The 22,716-nt window shown below is 39.4% G+C and overlaps 2 protein-coding genes and 1 non-coding gene across 3 annotated transcripts; 1 reads left to right on the forward strand and 2 right to left on the reverse strand.

The window, feature by feature from the left end:
- Positions 1-585: 585 nt before the first annotated feature.
- LOC125829409 (uncharacterized) lies at positions 586-1,242 on the reverse strand. The gene is made up of 2 exons (XM_049508632.1): positions 1,123-1,242; positions 586-1,017 (listed from the first exon to the last, which is right to left on the reverse strand). The coding sequence occupies exons 1-2, from the start codon at positions 1,240-1,242 to the stop codon at positions 586-588; spliced, it is 552 nt and encodes a 183-aa protein (XP_049364589.1).
- Positions 1,243-9,187: 7,945 nt separating this feature from the next.
- LOC125829397 (uncharacterized) lies at positions 9,188-10,078 on the reverse strand. The gene is made up of 2 exons (XM_049508622.1): positions 9,882-10,078; positions 9,188-9,797 (listed from the first exon to the last, which is right to left on the reverse strand). Exons 1-2 carry the CDS (start codon positions 10,076-10,078, stop codon positions 9,188-9,190), a joined length of 807 nt encoding a protein of 268 aa, XP_049364579.1.
- Positions 10,079-10,934: 856 nt separating this feature from the next.
- LOC125829410 (small nucleolar RNA R71) lies at positions 10,935-11,041 on the forward strand. Its single transcript, XR_007443094.1, has one exon. It is a non-coding gene; the product is annotated as a small nucleolar RNA R71 (small nucleolar RNA).
- Positions 11,042-22,716: the final 11,675 nt, after the last annotated feature.

A 22,716-nucleotide genomic window follows, 5' to 3' on the forward strand; every position in this document is an offset into this window, starting at 1 on the left:
CATATTTGGCTGTTGGGCCGTATTTCCGTTTCCATTTTATTATATTTAATTTGGGCCTCAAGTGAGTCCATTAAATAGGCCTAAATATGATGATTAACCTTGGGCCCTTAACTAGATCCACCTAGCTCAAGTAGGTTATCATGCACCTAGTAGCTTAATTAAGCCAAGAAAGCAGCTCACCATTTTATTCCATTCTCTATATATTAATCCCTTTTGACTTAGCTTAGTATTTACATTTGAACCTTAACTCTATTACCACCTTACAATCTTGAGTTTAAATACTTCTGTCGGGGTTAACTTGGAGTACACATGCTATAACGTGTAAGACATCACATCATCTTCCAAGCTAGTTTAAACCAACTATAATTATATAAGAGACATGGTCCCTCACCTATACGATAAGGCTATGTTAAGTATTATATGAATAGAACTAGCATATGCGTAACACAGGGTGTTACATCCTCCCCCCCCCCACTTAAAAACATTCATCCTCGAATGTTAGCATGGTTACCCAGCCCAAAAAACTTCAAGCCTAAGTTACGTACTACTATTAATCCATAATACAGATAAACTTTTACTTACTTGTCAATGCCTCAACTCAACATTTTCATATTTCTCATCGATTTGGAAGAGATGAGGATGTTTTAGTTTCATTGCTTCTTCTGCTTCCCATGCAACTTCTTCTACTTGTTGGTTTTTCCATACTACCTTTACAGAAGCTACTTCTTTATTTCTTAACTTCCTAACTTGTCTATCCAGAATAGAAATGGGCACTTCTTCATAAGTGAGATCTCCCGTAACTTGTACAGCTTCAGTAGGAGTAACACGAGATGGGTCACCTATACACTTCTGAAGCATTGAGACGTGAAACACCGGATGCACTTTTAAAAGCTCTTGTGGTAGCTCTAACTCATAGGCTACTTGGTCAACTCTTCGAATAATCTCATATGGCACTATATAGCGGGGACTCAACTTCCCTTCTTTACCAAGCTTCATTACCCCTTTCATTGGAGCCACCTTCAAGAACACTCAATACCCTATGGAAAACTCTAGTCATCTTCTTCTAACATGTGCATATGATTTGTGTCGACTTTGAGCTGTTGCTAGACGTTGTTGTATCACCTTAACTTTTTCCATAGCTTGATGAACAAGATCTGGCCCAAATAAGGCAGTTTCACCCACTTCAAACAAACCGATTAGTGATCTAAATTTTCTACCATATAAAGATTCATAAGGTGCCATTTTAATACTTGAATGCTAGCTATTGTTGTATGAGAACTCGATCAGTGGCAAATGATCACCCCAACTACCTTTGAAGTCTAATATACAAGCTCACATCATATCCGCAAGTGTTTGAATTGTACGTTCTGCCTGACCGTCTGTTTGAGGGTTAAAAGTTGTACTTAAATTCACTTGTGTTCCCAAACTCTTCTAAAATGACTTCCAAAAAATTGCAGTGAATTGAGCTCCCTTATCAGATATAATAGAGATTGACACTCTATGTAGACGAACTATCTATTTAATATACAACCTTGCATACTCTTCAATGGTATAAGTAGTCTTGACTAGCAAGAAGTGCACTGATTTGGTCAGTCTATCAACAATAACCCATATAAAATCAAACTTACGAAATGAACGAGGCAAACAAGTGACAAAATCCATGTTGATCATGTCCCACTTCCAAATTGGAAGTTCTTTACGTTGCATATAACATCCAGGCTTTTGGTGCTCTATTTTTACTTGTTGACAATTTGGACATTGAGCCACAAATTCTGCAATGTTCTTCTTTATGTCTCCCCACCAATACACTTCTTTCAAGTCGCGATACATTTTGGTTGACCCTGGATGGACATAATATTTTGAATGATGTGCTTCCGTCATAATCCTTTTTCTTAGTCCATCTATATTGAGTGCACACAATCTGTTTTGGCATGTGAGTACTTCATCTTCCGTAAGCTCAAATGCTATTATAATACCTTTTTCTACATTCTTTCTAATTTGTGATAGAATAGGGTCCTTATACTGATTCTCTTTCACTTCAACCACTAATGAAGATTCTATCGCATTCTGCAAGATAACCCGTTCATCCAGAGACTAAAGAAAGGGAACCCCCAAGCTAGCTAATTGGTATAGAACCTTAATTATTCCATGTTTTTACAGGGACTGCCTATAGGTGATTGCAGTTGTTTTACAACTTAATGCATCAGTGTTGCGCCCAAATTGTACAGGCAAGTCCACGTGGTCGTTCAAGTATTAAAGTGGCTCTTATAAAGAGTCGGGTATCGTACCCACAAGGACTTACATTTAGAATCACTCATTTCTCCAACTTTCAGCTAAGCACAGGTATATCAATATTCCAAAAGTGATTTAGTTTATAATTCTAAAAGTTAAAATAAAATGTAACAAATGCGATTCAATTTCAAGGGTTAAAAACAATGATTAGGTAAAGTCCAGGGTTGTAGCTCTTATTAGGATTCATGCAATCATTATCATTTGAATGGGTATTTATCAACTATCGAATTGATTAATCACAGGGTTAAATGTATGATCATGGTGTCCCGACCTCTAATCGCCTACGATAAATGACAACCTAACTATATCGTTGAGCGGGGATAGGCTGGATCAAGTACAGAGCATTATGATTTCTTCCTGTATAGTGACCAAGCATGGTTTCTACGTATATCCCTATCCTAGTTACAAATTAACCCTAATTATTAACAGTTAATCATGCTCCCTATGCCCCACGTTCTATCCTCTTATTCCTCTCCCGAGTTTAATTCGAATAATGTATTTATTTCAATGGTGATTAGTCACAAAATACAAAAAATAAGAACATAGGAAAGATTCATATGATAATTGATATTAACCCAATGAAAACATAATAGATTACAATCATCCTGTAGCCAAATCCATAGAACTAGGGTATTTAACTACTCATAATCAAAGATTCGATCAAACAATGTTTTAAGTATCATAGAAGGATCGAAAGTAAAAGAGTTTAAGAAAAAAAACCCTAAGAATGATGAAAACGTTCTCTTAAGCCGTCGTTCTTCAAAACCCAGAAAAATAATTTTTCACTAAAATAAAATATTAGTCTATATATACTAAAAGTCGAAACCTGCCAAAACTGGACCACAACGGCGTGACACAGAGGAATCTTTAAATTCCCATTTGAACACAATTGCTTATCTCCGCGACGCGGGCACTCCATAGAGTGTTCTGCCTCAAACTCGCATCTCGCGAATTAATTTAGGACTCCCGCTCCGCGACACAGAGAGGTCACGGAGTGCTCTGCCTGGAATTTTATTTCACGAGCCAACTTATAATTTCTCTCCGTGTCGCAGAAAGGATACAAAGATGCCTTGATTGGCATTTCTTCAATCTTCTTCCTCGTTTCCTTTCGACCCGGATCTGTTGTGTTCCCCATTGTCCATTTTCATGGTCTTTTCTCCAATTACGCTCAGCTACACAACTAATCATGTTGGTTAGCTCATAAACACCCAAAAGATTCGATAAGACTGTAAACAAACACACATTGAATTCAAACTTAGCATAAATAGGGGCATTATTAGATTTCTGGGCATATAAATATGCCTAAGATCACTACCCCACACGTAGAGCTTTGTTCATCCTCGAACAACATACCAACTACTCCTAGACCTAGACTCTCTATTATGGTATTTGTGTGTCCGCCACTTTCTTTCAAGGATATGTAAACAGTTAACACATGCATGATTTTATTTAAAAGATGCATGACTCCTATAATTTACTTGAAAACTTTTAGCAACCAACACATTCAACAACATGTGCACTATTACATATCACCTATCCTTCATACATCAAGTGCCCCTCACTCCAAAGAACAGTCCACACACTCAAAACAACAAATTGAATATACTTTAAGGACTTTACAAACATTGGAACCCTCTCACTCAACAAAGACATCAAACATGTATGCATTGAGAACCATAAGCCTTCCCATTATGTATATCTCTACTAATAAACTGTGTTATGCTCAAAATCAAATAGGACTTGTTTCGGTTGTAATGTAGGCTTGAGGTAAGGGAGGATTCGTTTAGATAAAATTAGTTACTTATCCTCCCTAATGCACCAGATTAAACTTCCTTCCTACATTCACCACTTTTTCTTCTCTTTAGCCCTATCTTCCTTAAAATATTTCCACTAGTATTACCAACCTTACCTTTATTTCTCACTCACCCATTTATTTCCATAGCTTTTTTTTAAACACTCAACAATAACCACCCTTGACTTAGAGATTTCTCTCGAGTTAAGGTGCACATTGCCCTTGTAAGGGCCAGGGCCATCATTAAGGTATTCACTAAGTTAGCTACCTTCAACTTAGGCTTTTAACCTTAGTTGAAGTGCACACTGTCCTATGGACTAGGGCCAATCTCAGATTAAAAATTATGGGGTATCATTTTGCCACCTTTTTTCACGCTTCCCCAACAAATTAAACATTTCCACCCTATTTACTTTTTCCGTGGTTTTCACTTTTCCTCCTAGCATAGTGCATTAGGGATTTGGGATCAAAGCTAACGGTATAAAAAAAAGGATTCGGCTTCATTACATGGGTTAGAACAAAATCAAGGCTAAAAAGGCTCAATTGGGCTATACTAGGGATGTTGTTTCTGATAGGGCTAAAATTCAAGACAATTCAAAGAAAGCATATTATCATCTTCTAACCACAACAACACTCGTATTTCGCTTCAAAAACATGTCGGGCAAGTTCTAGACTCAGATGCATTCATGGATACTACAAAATATCACCACACATGTCACAAGTTCTAATCAAGAATGGTTCAATCACAACACACAATTAGTTCATGCACAAAGTCCAATTTAAGCTTAAGTTGCAATAAAGTCAAATACAAAAAGTTCAACAACATTCATATATCGACTTCAAAACATGCTTTTCATACATATTCCTTTTAGACTTTCAGCTTCAGTACAAACCAACCTAAGACTCAATGATGAAATTTCCCTTCAGACGGTCCTCATCCATCTATCATTGGGAAATGTTACTCAACTACGACTACTGACTCAATCCTACAAAGACAAAATATTTTTGTATTTTGCACGGTTCAAAGGGACTTTCCTTGGCCAAAGAACCAAAAACAACCTCCAATGAACCCAAAATAAAACAAATCAAAAATAAAATAGACTCTAACAGTGTTCAATAATAAAAATATATACAGACCAGGTATGTTTTTCACCCTTCACCCCACACTTATACATTAGCACTGTCTCTAGTGCTTAACACAAATTATCAGAACAGTTTAAGAGGTAAGGTGAAAACACTCCCTGATCAATCCTCCATAGCATCACCCCCGTCGGCCTCATCACCGGCCTGAGCGGGGCCGACCTCCTCATTAGAATTGGACTCTACGTCTGAGCTAGTACGCAAGTGCTCCTCATCAGTCAGAATATCATTATCGATTGGCTCACAAAACACATGAGCAATGCCCAGTAGGGCCTTAGCATGGTCATTCATGGGGTAACATCTCCCAACTACATATTAGTGGTAGCCAAGCAACCATTCTGATGGCACAACATCTCTAGGCCATACATTCTGGCCATAATCAGTTCATCGCGTCGATGGCGCTCAACAATGGTGAGATTTGGGCCAAACTCAGTGTCGGGCCCCTTGGTCCTAGTGATGTCCACCGATGCTGGGAATAGGGGTGCCATGTAGTCCAAATTTTCTTCAAGGACACCTGCAACACGACACATTTTGGTAATAAGGCCACCAAAAGCATACATGTGCCCTTTGTGAACCTGGGCCTTTCGCATAATAGATTTCAAAACACCTCCAATATTCAGCTTAGTTCCATTCATCAAGGCATATACCAAGCACACCCTGTCACGAATAATATTTGTGTAGTGGAGACTCGGTATCAAGTAGTTCATGACAACCTTTAGCCAAACACGCGTCTCCCTAAGAAAGTGAGCGTAGGGAAAAGATTAGTGATATCTCTTCCCACTATGCTTAGTCCATTGTGCCATGGATTGTGGACTGCATAGAGTATGTCTGATGGCACAGTATGGAGGGAATATGTTCAACCCTGTCAGCACTTGTGGATCAGTGTCCTGTGGTGTACCTAATATATCATTTATACATGCGGGAGTAAGAGGCACATTAACTCCCCTCACAGTCACAAAATGGGATCTTGTCTTCGGCGCCCAGTTGGCGTAGAACTCTCGGACCATGTGCAGGTTGCACTCTTCCAGTTCGGCAAATATAAACTCTATCCGCAGCTCCCTGATCCGCCTTAATTTCCTTGGGAAGTCCCGCGCCAGGCTGTCCCTATTAACACAAATGTCGAAAAAATACGACGCCTCAATGTGATTTTTGCACCAAGCCTTTCCTTCTTTGTAACAACTTTTATGCCAAACCGCCTTGTTTGTCCCCTGGGAACTGCAGGTGCGAATGGGACATTCCCACTCCAGAGACGTTTCCTCTGGCTCGATGTGTCCACTTCCTTGTCGGGTCTTTGTGAGCTCGACATGATTCCCTGTAAGCATAAACAAAACAACCCAAATGACTACACATCTTTGATAAAAATATGGGTGGTGTGCACACATCACCCCACACTTAGTTCATTGCAGCCTCTTGCCTGGGTACTTAGACTTCCCACAGACATACACAAGTAAACCACCGCAAACACCAACAACCTCACACATGTCTCATGAACATTCCAATTATTGACTCTTAAATATGACTCAGGACCGCGTACGACTCTATTCACACAACCAATCAATGCTCACACTTCATGCATTAATCGCCAAATTTCTGTCTACTCAATAATTCAACACTATATTCACCCAAATTGCAATGACAACATATTCAAACCCCCAAAATTTCTCTAAACCCACAGGTACATAACAATCAGGTAATTATACTCAAGATTTCAAAATCACCAATAAATTGATAGTTTAGACAGACAGTCCCAATCATGCATAACCCACCTATAATACCCTATCAATTTCAACCAAACAACCTAAACCCAACCATAAGTGATAGTAGGTGAGTTTTTTTTTTAGAAAATGGACAACACCCATAACACTCAACATACAACCTTTTAATGTGATCCAATACACTTCAAACACCACACAAAATCACACAAACAACAACCCATAGTTCTACATATCAAGATTCCCAAACTTCACTGACAAGAGTAGCAAAATACATACGTTGGATGATAGAGAAGAGTGAATTCAAGAGAGAACGATGGAACCTATGCTTTACGAATTGACACTGGAAAATCGCAAGGGAAGAGGGAGGGGGAGAAAATTGCGGTTTTGATGGGTGAAGTAATGGGAAATCTATAAAGAATTTGGGGGTTAAAAGGGACTAGGTCGGTTTATGTCCAAAGAAAAATGGGTAAAAACTCGTTCGATTAATGAAAAGCAAAATCTGCTTACCTGGGGCGCGACGCGGTGCCTTCACGAACCGTTCTGCCTCGCCGAAATTAATTAATTTTCGCGAGGCAAAATTTTACCCGGCCTCCACAACGCGAAAGCTCCACGGAGCTGGCTTCTTTTTGACGTAAATATATTTACCGTCGAATCCAAATTAATGGCCTCCCTCCGCGACACGCCCACTTCACAGATTGTTCTGCCTCGACTTGGAAAATTAATTCCAAGCGAGGCAAAATTGGCCACCCTCTCCGCGATGCGGTAGCTACACGGAGCTGCCTTGGCCCAAATTCCTGATTCCTGCATCAGCACACAACCCATTAGTAAAAATACGATGGGTTGCCTCCCATCCAGCGCCTTAGTTTTGGTCGTGACACAACTCATATTTTTGAATTTTTCTGAATATATAATTTATTTATATTACTAATTCCTGTGAATTGAAATAACAAAACAAAAGCAAATAACTAACAATTACAAAGGGTCACGGGTTGCCTCTCATGCAGCGCCTGATTTAACATTGCGGCACAACCCATCTCATGATTCACTCGTCATTCAATGTGAGCACTTCAAGCTTACGATCCACATCATTCTCAAAATTGTGCTTGACCCTTTGTCCATTCACAAGGAAAGTAGAGCTTTTGTCCTTGTTCCTTAGCTCCACAACACCATGTTGGGTCAACCTCACCACTTCAAACGGACCACTCCACTTAGACCAAAGCTTTCCAAGGAACAACTTCAACCTTGAGTTAAACAACAACACTAGTTGAGCAGGCTCAAAGGTGTATGACACAATATGCTTGTCATACCCCCTATTGGTTTTCTCTTTATAAAGCTTAGTGTTCTCATAGGCGTGGAGCCTAAATTCTTCTAACTCATGCATTTGTGTCATCCTCTTCCTTCCAGCTAATTCAACATCCAGATTCAATTTTTTAATTGCCTAATATGCCTTATGCTCCATTTAAGCTAGTAGATGACACGTTTTTCCAAACACCATTCGATAAGGAGAAGTCCCTATCAATGTCTTGTATGCAGTTCGGTATGCCCACATGGCATCATCTAGCTTGTCATCCCAATCTTTCCTTTGGGCATCCATAGTCTTTTGGAGAATCTGCTTGACTTCTCTACTAGACACTTCCACATGTCCACTAGTCTGGGGATGATATGTTGTATCCACCTTGTGTCTTACCCCGTATTTAGCTAATAAATTACTCACTGAGATAATAATAATAAAGTGTGTACCTCCATCACTGATCATAGCTCTTGGAGTTCCAAACCTTGTCAAGATGTTCTTCCTGATGAATTTCACAACCACCTTTGAATCATTGGATGGTAATGCAACAACCTCCACCCACTTGGACACGTAGTCCACTGCCACTAAGATGTATTGATTACCACGGGACGATGGGAATGGTCCCATGAAGTCTTTCCCCCAGATGTAAAAGATCTCTACCTCAAGTTTCTTAATGACATCTCATGCCTTCTAGGAATGGTGCCCATTCTTTGACACTGATCACAACCCTTCACAAACATAACAACATCTTTAAAAAGAGTAGGCCAAAAGAAACCAGATTGCAATACCTTATGTGCAGTTCGTTCGCCCGATGGTGTCCACCATATGGTTAAGAGTGAAAACTCTCCAATAATTATGTCGCCTACTGTTCAACTATACACCTTCTCATCATCTGATCAGGTCTCTGATTGAATAAAAAGGGCTCATTCCATACATAGAAGCGTGCATCATACTTCTGCATCATGTACCTACAAGTGCCACATCAAGATATTGCACCATTTCATGTGCCTCAGCATCCCCATAGATATCATCTCCTACTAACACTTGCTCTAAAAGGTCCTTATATGCAATGTATCGAGCCTCTGCCTTAAGATCTATCATAATTATGGCAGACAACTCCTCATAAACAACTGGCAACTTTAATGCCTTGTACACGTCGAACACCTCCACTTTATCATGGGCCCGCATAGTGAGTTGCCCATCAGCTACATCTATCATAGCCCGCCTAGTAGACAAGAAAGGTCTTCCTAAGATGAATGGGACCTCAGGACCTGGCTCAAAATTCAACACAACAAAGTCTACTAGGAATATCAACGATCTCACTTGCACTAAAATATCCTCTACAACACCCTCAGGCCTAGCAACAAATCTGTCAGCCAACTGTAAGATGATGGTAGTAGGTTTAGGACTACCCAACCCCAGATTTTTGTATAACAAAGTTGGCATTAAATTAATACTAGTTCCTAGATCACACAATCCTAGCGCATGAATGCTCTGCCCTATAGTGATCTGAACTGTAAAGCTACCCGTATATTTTAGTTTAGTGGGCAACTTATTTTGGATTTCAGAGCTGCACTATTTAGTAAGTACAACAGTCTCATAATTAGTCAGCCTCCTATTGTTCGCCACAATCTCCTTCACATATTTCGTATACCTAGGTATACCCTGCAAAACATCTACCAATGGCAAGTTAATGTGAACTTGTTTTAAAAGAGAGAGAAATTTACCAAAACATTCCTCCTCCTTCTGTTTCTTGAACTTTTGAGGGAATGGAGAAGGTGGTTTCACCATTGGTTGCACTCGTTCTTCTTGTGCAACAACTTCGCTCTCCTTAGGTTCACTCTCTTTCATCACAACTTCAGTGTTTCTTTTTTAGGAGCTAACTCCTCCAATTGCAAACCACTGCGAGTACCTACCGCGTTTACCTGCTTGGGATTTGGATCAGTGTTTCCCGGCAAACTTCCTTGCGATCTTGAGTTTTAGGCACCAGCAAATTGCCCGTACTGCATCTCCAGATTCTGTGTAGCCAACTAATTATTTCTCACATCAGCAGCTAACTGGGCTTGATCAGCCATGATCTTTTTCAGCATCTCCTCCATGCTCATGTTACCAGACTGCTTGTTAGGCTGCTCCCATTGGACCTGTGGTTGGTATCTTTGTGCATTTCCTTGGGGTCTATATATTGATTTTGGCCTTGAGCCTGATTTTGATTTCCATCCCAAGAAAAGTTTGGATGGTTGTGCCAACTTGGGTTGTAAGAGTTTCCATAATTTTGGTTACCTCCTCCTCGTTGTGCATTTCCTACAAAATTAACAGAATCCTGGTTTGCACCATATACCTCTCCACTATGATCACCACCTCCGCAGATCTCATACCAATTTCATGGTTGTTGAACTGCATTCACCTGTGAGAGCGGTTGTCCCAATGCTAGATTGTTGAAGAGGGTGTTTATCATATTCTGCATTGTAGCATTCTGTGCAGTTAAAGAAGTCACTGCATCTACTTCTAGCATACCTGCAGTTTTTTATATCCAGGTTTCACCCCTACTCCGTTCTGTTCAGGGTTACCTTGTGAAATCCTGTTCTGCAAGGTGAATAGCTCAGCATATGTCTTTTCCAAAGCCTGACCACCTACAACTGAATCAAGTAGAATTTTGGTGTTAGGCTCCAATCCTTCAATGAAGGTATGGACTAACACCTCATTACATTGATGATGATGTGGGCAGCTCATCAACATCAATTTAAACCTGTCCCAAGCTTGGTAAAAGTTCTCTCCCCCTTTCTGTCTAAAACTCTGAATGTCGCTCCTCAACTTAGCTGTTTTCCAGATGGAAAAAATCTAATGAGGAACTTCTGTGCCAGGTCATTCCAGGTGGTAATTGAGTTTGTGGGCTCTGAGTTTAACGATCTTTTTGCTTCCCCAATCAGAGAAAAGAGGAATAAAGTGAGTCTCACGTAATCCTCATTTACTCTAGTTGGAGTGTAAGTATCACTGATCACGAGGAAGTTTTCGATGTGGACTGTTGGATCCTCGTGTGATAGACCAGTGAACGGCCCATTAGTATGCAATAGTTGCACCATACTCTGCTTCAGTTCAAACCTTCCACCAACTGCACGTTTCTAATTGCATGATGTCACGTTTGTGGTACGTGTGATTACCACATCTCTTACCTTCATCTCAGCCATTATTTCAGGTTCCTCTTACTCAACTCTTGCTACTAGAGATGTTGGTTCACTAACAACAAGAGGGACCGGATAAGTGAGTCATCTTTACCTTCTCCGATAGTGAACGAATCTTTCCGGTTCAGTTAGAAACTCTACCAATCCTTGATCGTCGTCCAGTTTTAAATTTCAGAACAACCTGCAATAATGAATTGCTAAGATCAAGTTGTCAACACTTGCTTTTTAACTTCCGAAATAAGAAAAATCAAATAATTCCTAATTTTAAAGTCCCCGGTAGTGGCGCCAAAAACTTGTTGCACCCAAATCGCACACGCAAGTGCACGTGGACGTTCAAGGTACCCACAGGGACTCACGTTTAGAATCACTCAATTTCTCCAACTTTAAACTAAGCACAAGTGTCTCAATATTCCAAAAGTGATTTAGTTTATATATCTAAAAGTTAAAATAAAATGTAACAAACGCGATTCAATTTCAAGGGTTAAAAATAATGATTAGCTAAAGTCCAGGGGTGCAACTCTTATCAGGATTCATGCAATCATTATCATTTAAATGGGTATTTATCAACTATAAAATTAATGAATTACAGGGTTAAATGTATGATCATGGTCTCCCGACCTCTAATTGCCTACCATAAATGACAACCTAACTACATCGTTGAGCGGGGATAGGCTGGACCAAGTACTGAGCATTACGATTTCTTCCTTCATAGTGACCAAGCATGGTTTCTAGGTATATCCCTATCCTAGATACAAATTAACCCTAATTACTAAGAGTTAATCATGCTCCCTATACCCCACGTTCTATCCTCTTATTCCTCTCCCGAGTTCATTTCGAACAATGTATTTATTTCAATGGTGATCAGTCACGAAATACAAAAAAATAAGAACATAAGAAAGATTCATATGATAATTGATATTAACCCAATGAAAACTTAATAGATTACAATCATCCTGTAGCCACAACCCTAGAACTAGGGTATTTAGCTACTCATAATTAAAGATCCGATGAAACAATGTTTAAGTATCATAGAAGGATTGAAAGTAAAAGAATTTAGGAAAAAAAACCCTAAGAATGATGAAAACGTTCTCCCAAGTCGTCGTTCTTCAAAACCCATAAAAAGAAGTTTTTACTAAAATAAAATATTAGTCTATATATACTAAAAGTTGAAACGGCCAAAACAGGACTACAACAGTACGATGCATAGGCATCTTTAAATTCCCATTCGAACACAATTGCTCATCTCCGCGACGCGGGCACCCATGGAGTTTTATGCCTCAAACGCGCATCTCGTGAATTAATTTAGGACTCCCTCTCCGCGCCGTGGAGAGGGCACAAAGTGCTCAGCCTGGAATTTTATTTCACGAGCCAACTTATAAGTTTTCTCCGCGACGCATGGAGGATACGGAGATGCCTTGATTGACATTCCTTCAATCTTCTTCCTCGCTTCCTTTTGACCCGAATTTGTTGTGTTCCCCATTGTCCATTTTCGTGCTCGTTTCTCCAATTAAGCTTACCTGCACAACTAATCATATTGGTTAGCTCATAAACACCCAAAAGACTCGATAACACTATAAACAAACACACATTGAATTCAAACTTAGCCTAAATACAGGCATTATTAGGATTCTGGGCATAGAAATATGCCTAAAATCAATCAGCTACTACATTTGATTTCCCGGGATGATATAAGTTATCAATGTCATAATCATTTAATAACTCAAGCCACCTTCGCTGCCTCAAATTTAGGACCTTTTTATTAAAGATATATTGCAAACTCTTGTGATCAGTATATATGTCAACATGGACTCCATTCAAGTAGTGGCGCCATATCTTCAAAGCAAATACAACTGTTTGTAGCTCTAGATCATGGGTTGAATAATTTTTCTCATGTAGTCGTAGCTGCCTTGAGCCTTAAGCTATTATTTTACCGTGTTGCATCAATACACATCCTAAGCCCACTCCCGAAGAATCACAATACACTACATACCCTTTCATGACTTCTGGAAGTATCAATACATGTGTAGAGGGTAATTTATTCTGCAGCACTTGGAAGCTTCTTTCACTTGCATCACTCCATTGGAAATTGGTTGATTTGTGTATTAGATTTCTTAAGGGTGGAGTAATTTAAGAGAATCCTTGAACAAAACTTCTATAGTAACCTACCAATCCAGAAAAACTCTGAATCTTAGTTGGCATTATAGGTCTTGGCTAGTTTTTCACAACTTCTATCTTTTGAGCATCAACCTTTATTCCTACAACAAATACAATATGACCTAAGAATTCCACAGATTTCAACTAAAACTCACATTTAGAGAACTTCGCATACAACTTACGATGACGAAGAATTCGTAAAACCTGCCATAAGTAATTAGCATGGTCCTCTTCCGATCTTAAGTACACCAAAATTTCATCTATGAAGACTATCACGAACACATCTAAAAATAGCTTGAACACCCTATTCATCAAATGCATAAAGGGTGTTGGTGCATTTGTCAGCCCGAATAACCTGACTAAAAACTCAAAATGACCATACCGTGTTCGGAATGCTGTCTTGGGTATATCTTTGTTTTGACCCTCATTTGGTGATAACCCGACCTCAAGTCGATCTTTGAAAAACTCTTAGCACCTTGCAACAGATCAAACAAATCATCAGTTCTAGGGAGGGGATATTTGTTCTTAATTGTTACTTTATTCAACTATCGGTAGTCAATGCACATTCTCAACGATCCATATTTCTTACGTACAAACAAAACTGGTGCTCCCCATTAGGACATACTAGGCCTTATGGATCCTTTTCCGAATAAATCTTTTAATTGCTCCTTCAACTTCCATAATTCTGCTGGGACCATTCTATATGGAGGGATGGAGATAGGTTGAATATCTGAAATCACATCAACACCAAACTCTACTTCTCGTTATGGAGGCAACCTAGAAGATCTTCTGGAAATACATCAAGAAATTCATTTACCACCGAAATGGATTGAAGAGTTGGCGGCTCGGCATCTATATTTTTCACTCTGACCAGATGACATATGTAGCCTTTGGATATCATCTTCTTTGCCTTAAGATAAGAAATAAATTTACCTCTTAGCTCCCCAATATTACCTTTCCATTCGAGGACTGCCTTTTTTAGAAAATGGAAATGCACTATTTTAGTTATACAATCTACCGTGGAATAACAAGAAGCTAACCAATCCATACCCATTATAAAATCAAAATCTATCATTTCTAGTTCAACAAGGTTAGCCAATGTATCACGTTCACAAACAGTTACTTTGCAATTACGATAGACCCTTCTATCTATAATAGACTCGCCAACCGGCATAGACATTTCAAATGGTTTAACCAATAATTCTGGTATTTTTTCAAAGTTCCCAGCAATCCATGGAGTGTCATATGATAGTGTAGACCCTGGATCAATTAATGCATACACATTATGTGAAAATATGGAAAATGTACATGTAACCACATCCGGCGAGGCTTCCAAATTTTTTCGATCCCCTGGAGCATATGTGCGATTCTGAACTCTACTAGAATTAGTTGCTCCCCTAGCTCCTCTACCACGATCAGTAGGCATCTATCCCCTACCTAAAGAAGGTGTTGATGATGATGATGCAACAATTGATCTAGTAGGTTGTTCCATACTACCCACACCTCTATGAGGGTAATTTCTAATCATAAGACTTGGTGTACCACACCAAAAACAAGCATTTGTCCCAAACCAACATTCCACATTGTTTACAAGATTGTTGAGGAGGTCTTGATTGGCTCATATTTCCCTGCTCTTGGTACCCCACTGTTCATGAACCTTGGCTTTCACCTCTTTGGCCAAGCTTATTGCCCTTAGACTCTTGAAACCGAGGTAGGACACTAGTTTTAGAGTAGGAAGATGATGGCCCATGCGGTATATTAAAGAACCGAGGCATAAACTCACCTTGGGATGGCATAAACTGCCCCGTGGATCTAGCCCTCTTAGAATACCCTGTTTTTGACTCTAGTGTCCTTCTTCTTTGCCTTTGATCCTCCATCTTTTGCGCAAAAGCTTGAATCCTTGCTATATCCATATCTTTATTCAACGAAGAAATGGTAAATCTTTAACCAAATATGAATCTAATCTATCCACATATCAATGAATTATATCCTCTATAGTAGCTACTACATTAGTAGTATATCTGGCCAAGGAATTAAATTTGAGACTGTACTCTCTCTCGCTCATACTTCCTTGGTGGAGATTTAAGAACTGATCCACACTGGCCTTTCGGATATCGAATGGTAGGTAATGGTCAAGGAATGCCTTTTTGAACTCTTTCCATATAGCTGAAGATGCATCGGTTCCCCTAGATTGCTTCCAAGCTTCATACCACAGTATAGCCACACCCTTTAATATATATGCTGCTAATTTAAGTGCTTCTTTACCACTTACATGCATAACATCCAAAGTGTGTTGGATCTAATCTATAAAGTCTTGCGGATATTCTTTAGGATCTGACCTGGTGAATAATTGAGGTCCAAATTAAGGAAATCATGTATATGCGTTCTAGCTGCTCTATCTACACCACTAGTACCTGCAACTAGACTGTCACGACCCAAGCCTAGGGCCTAGACGTGACCGGCGAATGGGGAACCCGAAGGAACCCCAAACAAGCCTCATAGCGTATCATTACACATCCTTGGTCGCGGAAGCAATTAAAATGACCATAAGCAATAAGCATAATCAAAGGGGGAAATCGGGACTAAGGGAGCAAGAGAAAAAGAAGAAGAAATGGTACATAAATACCATAGATGAGTCAAGCTCAAGCATAATACACAACTTGTCCAACACCACCTCTAAACATGAGTACTTAGCGGGGGCCAAGACAAACTACCGGGCTCACCCTCATAGTCAAAACATAACTAAAAAGAAAAGTCTTATACATAGCAAAAGATCATGAGCAACGTCCCCGGAATGGAGGACTCACCAATAACCTTGATAGGAAATCGTATTAGCCACGCGGAGGAGGATGGTCAAGCGGTGCTCCGGTCCCTACATGGTGACATCATGTAGGCATAGAGTATGCGTTAGTACGTTTGAATGTACTAAGTATGTGGGATGCAATGCAATGCTACAATAGATGGACATCATAGGAAAAATGCATAATCATACCCGATAGATAGCACATAAATGAAATGATGTATATAATGACGCTTACATAAAAATCATATTTAGTGGGACGTAGTACATGTGTGGTGAGTGACCATCAATATAGTATTTCCAAGGCCTACCACCCCCTTGGAGAGGCGAAAGAGGTACAAACCCCTCAATGTGGTTACCCGGGCCTACCACCCCCCGAGCTAGGGACCAAGGTACCAACCCCTCGATATGGTTATACGGGCCTACTACCCCCCGTACTAGGCAACCAAGGTACAAACCCCTCGATACGGTTATACGGGCCTACTACCCCCCGTACTAGGCAACCAAGGTACCAACCCCTTGATACGGTTACCCGGGCCTACAACCCCCCGAGCTAGGCTTGGTCGACTCACACACTATATAGAGAAAATCATATACATGTATCCATTTCATCATCATTTCAATACTTATATAATCATCCGACTCATAGGACGTACATTGGACCTTCCATTTCATAAGAATTCTATAAATGGCATTTTATCAAACATATGGTGGGCTACTTGTTCATGTAAATAAAATCATGTGTTTCAAGAGTACTAAGTCCAACCAATTTCAAAATCCATATAAAACAGCCCACCAACAACATACATATATATATACATATATAACAACCTTCATAATTTGATCATGGAGGCATGAAAACCATAAACATCATATAATCATTCCATTTCATGATAATATACAAAAATAGACCATAATAGGATGTGTAGTAATAATTCCATAATTCAAGAGTTCATAAATGATCATAAGGACCCATAAACTTGAAGTAAAATAGAGGATAAATGGTTGGACTTGTGGAAAGGAAGGTTTCCACAATCAATCCACATACCTCAACTTTGGAGAATTCTTGATGAAGATTGGAATGGAGAATTGCTTGAGATTGAATCTTGAATCCGGAATTAAAGCTTGGGATCCTTGAATTTGGTTGATGATCTTGGTGGAATTTTTGGAGAGGGTTTAGAGAGAGTTTTTGGATGTTTGAGAAATGTTTTAGAGACTTGGAATGAACTAATGATATATAGGGAATATCATATGCCCTTTTGGAAAAAAAATTGTCCAACACTTAGAAAAATTAATGGGGCGGGTGAACAGTGTTTCGGCTTACTGGAAATGGCACTTTTCTGCCGGCGAGGTTTTACGAAAATGGTCATAACTCCTTCATCCTAACTCGGAATGAGGTGAAACAAATTGCGTTGGAAAGCTAACTCACAAAGCTTTAATTTTGATAGTTTGAGCTCCTTCCAGTTCCTTGTGTGCTGAGAGATATGCCCCTTTAAAGTTGACCCTCAAAATCGCATTTTTTGCGATTTTCGAATTTTGATACGGTTGTTCTAAAATTCGGGTTAGACTCATTTCCCACTCAATTTGACCCCCTGAATAAGAATATGAAGTCGAATTTCCGAAATGATGCACGGATTTTGAGATATATGGAAATTACAATTATAGGTGTTTCCGAAGCACATTTTCGGGCATTTTTGGGGTCGTTTCAATATCTCCCCCTTGGGAACATTCGTCCCCGAATGTTAAAGAAACATACATGAGAGACACAAACATGGTAATTTCAGCCAACATAAGGATGCAACAATGCACTTACACCTTATTTCAAAAACCTCAACATAATTGTAAAACCACAATGAACCAATTGTCAACTTAAACATGAATGTATGTAATGACATTATCATGTTTAGTGATGTTCAAGGAGAAACTACCTTCTCCTAGTCATAACACACCAACATCAACATTTCTCATGTTCATAGGAGGAACTACCTTCTCCTAGTCATTACATAGTCCATACATCATTAAGCACATATGCAAGTTTCCATGTTCAATAGCACTCTTTCAAGGAGGAACTTCTCAACTCCTTACTAAGACATGCTCATACCTTATTTTCATGAAGTACAATAGATCACTTATAACCAATGCACTACAACATGAGGGAAACAACTCATCTTTCTTCAAAAACACAAGTTTTTATGGAAATGCGCAAACCTCATTAATTCACATAAACATGGGAGGAACTACCTCCTCTACTCTTTAGGAAAGTTTCCACCACATAAGGAGCTAACATTCCATTTCATAAGAACACATTCAAGCATGTTCATTTAATTCACATCATCAAGTCAAGTATGCCATATTACACACAATGCACAACTTAGGAGAAAAAAAATCTCCATTTAAAACACACATCATACAACATGAGAGAATAGGACTACTTCTACGAACTCAATATGCATGCAACTTAGACATATTCCGTTTCATTGGAGGAATTTCCTCCTTCAACTCAAATCATGCTTATCATATGATCTTCGGCCAATTATGCAATTACTTCTTAAAAGCACATTTAAACCATTCACCTCATGAATCACATAGGTTACTTACTCTAATTGCCTATCAACATGAGGGGCATGAAACATGAAAACTCATTTTTATCTCAAAACATGAATTCTCAAAAACATACCTTTCATAAGGAAATCATCAGAATATAAAAATCACATATGACTTCTAAAACATAACATAGGCCCATCTAGGAACTCTTGGTCTCAAGCTAGAATAGGAATGGAAGAAAGAGATGAGGATGTCGGGATTTCAACAAATCATGCTTTTTAAGCACACCATCCCCTCCTTAGGAGGAAGCCCTCACTACAACCCTCAAGAAAACTTTTTCCAAGCACTCCTAAAGACATAACCAAACTCACATTTTGCCATTTTTGCAAAAGTCTATGGTCCTCAACATCTAGCCATACCACCCTTATATGACACAATCAAACACCAAATCCATAATAGGAAGAAATTGTACCCAAATGTCATCCTACTCAACAAGGTGATAACTAGTACACACTCAAGGGCCCCATATTCTTCTAACCATCCGAGCCCTATCATCAATAAAAACACACCAAGTATGCAACCCATCCATACTAAGAGTCACATCAAGGCTTAACATGCCAAGTTTCACTAAGTCAACAAGAGTATTCCTAGGGGAACAAGGTAAGAGATATTCTTCACAAACCCCTTTTTTTTCTAACTTTAAACCACTAACCGGGGTAAAATCCGAAAAAGGTTCTATTAACTCATCCGGAGAACTCTAAGCCTCATAGCCTCATAAGGCATCATACAAGATAAGGTAGTACCGGAAATCAACTTAACACTTACTCTCATATGAAATTACCACATACCGGTACCTTCATCCCAAAATTCTTCCAAGTCAACCCTAGTAGCATCCTTTTCTAAGGCCGTCACTAGGATATCACTCAAGATCTCATATGAATCTACCAATCCGGGTCTAGATTGCTCCAATTCACTAAACCACATAAGGTGAGAATTCAAGCAAACCTATCTCATAAACATCAAGGACACTCAATAACCTTACCATCTAAGCATATTATCCCGCATTGGGGTAAGCCTAAACTATCTCATTACACAACATGATTCTCAAACCAATGAGGATCTCACTCCTACCCTCTTTTAAAGGAGCTTAATCACTCAACATCTCTAGGTACCACTTAAGAATCACTATTCGTCAAAATCCAACACATCATAAAACTCATAAGGACTAAGTTGAGTTATACTAATCACTCACATATGGCCATAACTAAACCCATGAATATTAAGGACGACACAAAAAAAAAAAAATTCGCGATATTCTCTTTATCAAGTCACGAAAGACAAGTATTACTAAGATTACTCCTACAAGGTTCATCACCTTAGATAACTCCTTTATAAACTCTAGAGGATCTTCCTCTATCTTTGGCCCATGGAATTTCCGCAATTCAATAAAACATAAAACACATACCGGAACCCTTAAGATCCACTACCACTCACTCTTTGAGACTTACGGGTAGACATCCTTTCTTGGTTAAACCTTAGAGGAACTTAGAGGAATTTTGACCAAGAAACCTTTCTCTTTTTCACTAAAGTTGGATTAAGACAACTCTAGACCATGTCAACCCTTATCACCACTTTTGGTGGGGTCTACCAACCAACTATGCCTAGGTATTATCTAAGCACCCTACTTAAGTGACCATACTTAAGATCAATCTTAAAATACAACAACTAACCCTTTGAAGTTGGTCAACACTTATACTTCTTATTCTTCACCTTAACTAGATGGTACATGCAACCCTCAAAGTCAACTTCAAAACACAACATAATCCCGACCTAGGGCATATAATTTCTTTTCCCATCTCCACTCTCGGATAGGCTCCTTTGGGAATCAACAATTTGACCATATGGGTTCTACCATCAACTAAACATAACCTCACAATTACCTTGCTAGGTAGGCACACTATCTCCCCCTTTGAAGTAAGCCTACACAAGTTCTTCTAACCAACACAAAGACAATTATGAAGCATTAATCACACAAAATACAACTTCATAATCTATTCCATCAAAGCTCACAAGTCACATAGCCATAATTGGCATTACAACCACTCGCTCCTTCTAGCAAGAACCCTTCAACTGGTCCAACTTTAAACACCATAAGACAAGGAATAAGAGAGAGAGCTTATAGATCTATGGCACGACTTAGAGAATGAAGAAGTGAAACATTTCCTAAAACGTCTCATAGCCTCCTACTCATAGTTGTGGTGCACAACACAACCATGAATCGGACTCTAATCAACGCGGTGTGTTGGACTCCGAGGATCTATCAACCTAGTGCTCTGATACCAAGTTTGTCACGACCCAAGCCTAGGGCCTAGACGTGACCGGCGAATGGGGAACCCGAAGGAACCCCAAACAAGCCTCATAGCGTATCATTACACATCCTTGGTCGCGGAAGCAATTAAAATGACCATAAGCAATAAGCATAATCAAAGGGGGAAATCGGGACTAAGGGAGCAAGAGAAAAAGAAGAAGAAATGGTACATAAATACCATAGATGAGTCAAGCTCAAGCATAATACACAACTTGTCCAACACCACCTCTAAACATGAGTACTTAGCGGGGGCCAAGACAAACTACCGGGCTCACCCTCATAGTCAAAACATAACTAAAAAGAAAAGTCTTATACATAGCAAAAGATCATGAGCAACGTCCCCGGAATGGAGGACTCACCAATAACCTTGATAGGAAATCGTATTAGCCACGCGGAGGAGGATGGTCAAGCGGTGCTCCGGTCCCTACATGGTGACATCATGTAGGCATAGAGTATGCGTTAGTACGTTTGAATGTACTAAGTATGTGGGATGCAATGCAATGCTACAATAGATGGACATCATAGGAAAAATGCATAATCATACCCGATAGATAGCACATAAATGAAATGATGTATATAATGACGCTTACATAAAAATCATATTTAGTGGGACGTAGTACATGTGTGGTGAGTGACCATCAATATAGTATTTCCAAGGCCTACCACCCCCTTGGAGAGGCGAAAGAGGTACAAACCCCTCAATGTGGTTACCCGGGCCTACCACCCCCCGAGCTAGGGACCAAGGTACCAACCCCTCGATATGGTTATACGGGCCTACTACCCCCCGTACTAGGCAACCAAGGTACAAACCCCTCGATACGGTTATACGGGCCTACTACCCCCCGTACTAGGCAACCAAGGTACCAACCCCTTGATACGGTTACCCGGGCCTACAACCCCCCGAGCTAGGCTTGGTCGACTCACACACTATATAGAGAAAATCATATACATGTATCCATTTCATCATCATTTCAATACTTATATAATCATCCGACTCATAGGACGTACATTGGACCTTCCATTTCATAAGAATTCTATAAATGGCATTTTATCAAACATATGGTGGGCTACTTGTTCATGTAAATAAAATCATGTGTTTCAAGAGTACTAAGTCCAACCAATTTCAAAATCCATATAAAACAGCCCACCAACAACATACATATATATATACATATATAACAACCTTCATAATTTGATCATGGAGGCATGAAAACCATAAACATCATATAATCATTCCATTTCATGATAATATACAAAAATAGACCATAATAGGATGTGTAGTAATAATTCCATAATTCAAGAGTTCATAAATGATCATAAGGACCCATAAACTTGAAGTAAAATAGAGGATAAATGGTTGGACTTGTGGAAAGGAAGGTTTCCACAATCAATCCACATACCTCAACTTTGGAGAATTCTTGATGAAGATTGGAATGGAGAATTG

The sequence above is a fragment of the Solanum verrucosum genome, unplaced genomic scaffold (genome assembly GCF_900185275.1).
Source record: "Solanum verrucosum unplaced genomic scaffold, falcon-dt-bn FXZP01000019.1, whole genome shotgun sequence".
Lineage (NCBI taxonomy): Eukaryota > Viridiplantae > Streptophyta > Magnoliopsida > Solanales > Solanaceae > Solanum > Solanum verrucosum.

Bases quoted from the DNA above. Each gene is read 5' to 3' on its own strand.
- LOC125829409 (XM_049508632.1), bottom strand. From the start codon at position 1,242: ATGGCACCTTATGAATCTTTATATGGTAGAAAATTTAGATCACTAATC. The intron at 1,018-1,122 runs GTGATACAACAA...GTGTTCTTGAAG, and splicing joins AAGCTATGGAAAAAGTTAAG to GTGGCTCCAATGAAAGGGGT.
- LOC125829397 (XM_049508622.1), bottom strand. From the start codon at position 10,078: ATGAAAGAGAGTGAACCTAAGGAGAGCGAAGTTGTTGCACAAGAAGAA. The intron at 9,798-9,881 runs GTATACGAAATA...TAAATAGTGCAG, and splicing joins GTTTTGCAGGGTATACCTAG to CTCTGAAATCCAAAATAAGT.